Source organism: Periplaneta americana, chromosome 1, assembly GCF_040183065.1.
Source record: "Periplaneta americana isolate PAMFEO1 chromosome 1, P.americana_PAMFEO1_priV1, whole genome shotgun sequence".
NCBI lineage: Eukaryota > Metazoa > Arthropoda > Insecta > Blattodea > Blattidae > Periplaneta > Periplaneta americana.
This window is the reverse complement of record NC_091117.1, coordinates 201,389,497-201,395,187: the sequence shown is the minus strand read 5'-3', so window position 1 is coordinate 201,395,187 and position 5,691 is coordinate 201,389,497. Positions and strand designations below refer to the sequence as shown.

Below are 5,691 nucleotides of genomic sequence, written 5' to 3'. Positions count from 1 at the left end.
AGGACAAATTAATAAATCTATAATGTTTAACTGAATGTTGACAAATTCCAAGCTTTCAAATTCAACGATACCAAAATGAATAACGTTTGAGTTGCGTACCGTATTTCAAATATTGGGCTATACGGGGATTCCAATAGCAACCTAAAGGGTACCGAGATAAAGGAAGACCTGGACAACGATAGTGAAATCAAGAACAACCTGAGACATAGAATTAGACACAAAGGAATCTAAACCTAAACCATTCGTGATGATGACTATTTATAATTAAATTATAAAAAAAGGTATCCTTGTGCATAACAAACAAAATTCAACGTCTCGCAAATTCGTTTTTTTAGTAGGTTATTTTACGACGATTTATCAACATCTACGGTTATTTATCGTCTGAATGAGATGAAGGTGATAATGCCGGTGAAATGAGTCCGGGGTCCAACACCGAAAGTTACCCAGCATTTGCTCATATTGGGTTGAGGGAAAACCCCGGAAAAAACCTCAACCAGGTAACTTGCCCCGACCGGGAATCGAACCTGGGCCACCTGGTTTCGCGGCCAGACGAGCTAATCGTTACTCCACACGTGTGGACAATTCATTTTCTTCAATGGTGTTCGAATGAAGTATATTTGAAGGGTTCAGAGTCATAGTGGGCCAAGCGCCATTTACTAAAAACGAAGAAAGGAAGAGTTATAGTTAAGTGAATAATATAGTTTAATGGAGATTGACATCATTATCATTTAGTTTTAATGTGCATACTTTATATTACTTGCTATATGTTTTATTTAATTATGGTAATTATTTAATTTTCACTCTTGTTTTCTCCGTTTTTAATATATGGCGCTTGGCCCACTATTGCTTTGAATACCATAGTTTAATGAAGATTGACATTTCATTTAGTTTTAATGTTCATACTTTATATTATTTGCTACATGTTTCATTGAATTATGGTAATCATTTAATTTTTACTCTTGTTTCCTCCATTTTTAATGTATGGCGCTTGGCCCACTATGGCTCTGAAGTCTTCAATTGCAAATGAAAGTCTACATTTTGACATTTTTAAGGGAGATAATAATTAATTTCTAATTCTGCTCTTCAAGATTCCATGGCATGATGACACCAAAAACAACTTCATGTCGACAAATAAACAAACATGTGAACAAGTTTAATGCAAGGCGAGTGTTTTGTTTTCGTTTGCATGAAGCAAAAATTAATGTTTGAACCATGCACTTTGGCGCAGTTGCTTGCGTTACATATATATCGACTAACACAAATGCTGAGACTCGTTAAGTTTTTCATTAAAATATCGATTGTGAATTTAATGGACGTTGCTAAAAGATAAACTCCTGGTATCATCTGATTACGAGCCGCCACTGACTGAGACCTTTGCATTAACTTGTTGCAAGAAGATCATACAAATTTTATTTTAAACTTTTTATTCCAAGATTTTTACTACCGAGGAATTTTATAGTAGCTACGTATTATTTTTATTTATTATTATTATTATTATTATTATTATTATCATCATTTTACACAGTCATTACTTTATTTTTTCCATTAACACTAATATCTAGGTAATTGTCATTGTCTCAATGTAACACGTGCTGTGCTGATCATACTAATTCTACTGTACTCCAACCACAAGAAAGTCTTCGGGGACTGAGACGAAGCGGGATAATGCTGTGAATGAATGTTGATGTCATAAGATGTCATAAGGTCACACACGTGGGTACTCTTATCTCTATTGGCTAGCTCTCACAGCACAAACCATAATATTGATCACACATATTGATACTACCCTAGTTACAAAATTAGATCACGGTTAATCTCCTGGTCTTTTAATCTCTCCATACAGGAAATAACATATGCAGGAGAGCGCATGGTTTTTAAACTGACGTTATAACGGTAATATCGTCTATCTACTTCGTTCCAATAGATGACGCAATAGTAAGCACATTCATTCCCCGGTTGATCTCCTGGTTGGAGAACAGTACTATTCCTTTAGTTGTGAGATTATATTCATATGTATTAATTCTTTTTTTTTAAGTTAATACTTGTATACTAGAATGTATTTTCCTGTTTGTGATTATGTATTCAGTCTCTTTTTTATTATATATATTTTTTATTATTGTTATTTTAAAGTTAATACTGATTGTGTATATGTATTCAATCTCTCTTTTTTACTTAATTATGTTTATTATTATTTTTAAGTTAATATTTTTATACCGGTATGCATTTTTCTGTATGTGATTTGATCCTGGTTGAGTGGAAGAGAAGGCCTGATGGCCTTAACTCTGCCAGGGAAAATAAAACTATTATTATTATTATTATTATTATTATTATTATTATTATTATTATTACTCTCAACTCTACGTATTTTGGGATTGATACATTTCTCATGCACACCAATACAATCTGTTGAAACTGACTGTAGCACTAACCTTTATGGGACTGCATAATCCTTCTGTCTAGCGCAGCACTCGCACGAACACGGCAAACAACTGACTATCGACTCACTCCACATCAGCCTCTTAAAGATAATTTTAACCTTGACGATTCTGCCGGTTAACATGACACTACTAAGCTACATTCGCTATCTCGTTGATACCGCGCTTTAATAGTTCTTTTCATCACATTTTGTTTACTTCTACTTTCTATGTCAACATACAGCGGAATATTTCGTCAGCGAGACCGAAAGAGACTTCAGTGCACTTAATGACACAGCATCTGACAAGTCATTTGATTGCAGTGCAGATTAAGTAAATATTACATCTAATGGACCTCTGTGGTAGGTCAGAGCCACAGTTCGATTCCTGGCGTCGACTTTTACTCTTGGTACGTCTGCGTCTTACAGGAGACCATCCCTGGTCAAACGATTTACAATTACATCTTACTAAATACAGTAGAAAACGAGAAGTGGATATAAATATACCAAATAGTAACAAAGTTACTTACGGTATTCACAATTTAGAAATAGTATACATGGAGTTCCCCAGGGATCAATTTTAGGTCCATTATTGTGTTTTATAAAGTGTAATACAGTAGAGCAGTGATCGCCAAAAGCTGTGTCGCGAGACATGCCCCTGCCTCCACTCAACCGTAGCCATGGCATCATACCCCCACCCTCTGTTTACAGCCTTCACTTCGATATAAGACAAGACTTTTTCAGCAGCGGACGTACACAAGTGTGTACGGTAAAATGTTTCGATGTCTTTTCCAAAACAGAAAATTTAATTTTAAGGAGGATGGGAGCAAAAGTATTTCCTTTGTGAAGACAAAAATATGAGATAGTTAATTTGTTGTAAAATTTTAAATGAAGTATAAAAGAACAATGTACGTTGTCATTATTCTTCTTAATATAAAGACTACCACGCCCTTACCTGTAAATTGAATATTTTGTTAATAAACGAACAATAAAAAGTGTCGGCTTCTATGTCTTAACCGGAATAAAATACTTCGACTTTCTTTTCGACGTATGCAATATAATTTGAATATTTAATTAATAAACAAATAATAAAAAGTAACGGCTTCTATGTCTTAATCGGGGTGAAATACTTCGACTTTTTTTTTAAGTATGTAGTGTAGTTTACAACTTTGTGACCAGCCTGGTATGTTTTTCTAATTTCAAATATCTGCTGATGTAAAGTACACGTTCTTTTTATGGTAAATAAGAAAATATATTTTATTTTATTAATATTACAAAAATAATGAATAGGAGGATAAAAGTTAATACGGAAAAAAGTGTGTGTAGTTAATAAGTAAAAGAATATTATATTGCTTTTGTTTTTTGGGGACAGTCCGTCTCTGCACTGTTATTCACTGCATTACCTGAGGAGATACCCACTCCACCCCTCTCCCTGCGATAGTGGTGTGCGGGTTGCATTTCTATTACGTCACAATTTCGTGGTGTTTGGCAACCACTGCAGTAGAGCATCGATTATCCGAAACAACTGGGGACAGGGGATGTTCGGATAACTGATTTTTCGGATAACAGATCATTTACGAAAACAAATTATACCGGTGTCATAAGAGCAGTATGAAACAAAGAAACACTGATATTAAACACAAAACTGTACATGCAGTATATATTTTATCACGCGTCTCACAAATAACACAGAGAACTGACTAGCCTAGTTTGACAAGTTCAAAATGGTCACTAAAGTAGGCCTACAGTTTAGGAAAAGAAGTCCTTTTTTTTTTTTTTTTTTTTTTTGCTTCAGTGCTGAGACTCGTTTTTTTTTTTTTGCCGCTAAATCTCGCAAACAGCGCTAGCGAAACTTCTACATGGCGTAGGCGCAAATTTGAATTTGGTGCTGGAATGCTTTCGGTTAACCGATGTTTCGGTTGATCGATTTTCGGAAAATCGATGCTCTACTGCAATGTATATTAAGCATGAAAATTTTGTTCATTTAGCTTTTATAGTAGCTGAGATATAAAAAAATTAATTTCACTAAATTTTTGCATGCGATGGTGTTCATCGCCCCTTAAAAGACAAATATTATTTTCAAGTTGGATGTATGAAACAAAATGAGCTTACAAAGATAGGAGATCGACACCACATTTACGTATTAAAATAGCGATGAAGGAAGACAAAATAAGGAAATTTCAATTTCCATGGTATGAGAAATATCCTTGGCAAGAGCGTGCTCTGAGAAAAATAAGTTATATTGTTATACCTGCATTTTGTTTGGGTGTAAAAATGAGTAGTCGTCATCTTCTTGTAGGGCCTGTATCACAAAACATTTCGCCAGAGAAGCTGAGAAACATCTGCTGTTTGGAAAGATATAAGGTAAGCAGATTTTTTCAGCCTACCCAGTATTTGCATCTTAGCTTCGCCACTGTCAGGCAACAGAATAAAAAGAAGGGCCAATGCTAGCAAGTAAGAATGATCATGTGCATGGGTGGGCAACTCGTGCTCTCAAAGAGCGTATTCCGAATCTCACCGGTGAGCAATCCGATGGCATCACGGTGTTCCGAATTCCACCGATGACGTCATTGATGCTCCACCTGTGTCGCACCGGTGCCATCAACTTGCAGAGGTGGTGGCAGTCTCCATCTGCCGCCATCAGTGAATCTGATTGGTTCTTGTATAGGGCGGGAATTAGCAGACGAATAACATCATGGACTGTTGTGTCATGGCGGTGTGTTCTGCTTTAGTTCTGCTGTATTGTTTGTAATGACCACAACGTAAAAACAATATGTTAATGGCTTATGAGCGAACATGTCAACGGACCAGTTATTACTATTGGTTCAAGAAATAAATTGTTTATGCTATCTTTTCTTTGAACGAGATGGCAGTACAAAAATTTCACAAAATTTTGCTAGCGTAGCACAGACAACAACTTGTACAGTCGCCATGACAGCCATCGATCCTTCCAGCAGTTTTGTTCCTTATTTCGCTGCAACGTGACGTCGTTGATGCCACCGGACCGGTGAGATTCGGAATACGCTGAAAGTGTCAACATAATCTCAGTGCAGGTAGAACGGACTCTGTACTAGCTGTACTGTCTGTGTGCGGTTCTTTCAAGACACAAGTCCGATCGCGTCTGCAGTAAGTGGCGGCTCGTTTTAAGTGAAAAACAATATAATTCCCAGATCATTTCCCTTTAGTTACGAGTAAAAAGAGAATTTTTTTTATTAAGAATAGAGGTAAAGCTTGTATTCTATTACACTTTCTTACGCATGACATTTTATGTTACAAAT

At 35.9% G+C, this 5,691-nt stretch overlaps 1 protein-coding gene across 1 annotated transcript in view; it reads right to left on the bottom strand.

The window, feature by feature from the left end:
* The window catches only part of LOC138706383 (methanethiol oxidase-like), a 36,929-nt gene extending 34,347 nt beyond the window's left edge, over positions 1-2,582 (bottom strand). The window contains exon 1 of the mRNA XM_069835606.1: positions 2,430-2,582. Coding sequence (XP_069691707.1) covers positions 2,430-2,445 — 16 coding nt within the window. The 5' untranslated portion in view covers positions 2,446-2,582. The remainder of the gene's footprint in view (positions 1-2,429) is intronic.
* Positions 2,583-5,691: the final 3,109 nt, after the last annotated feature.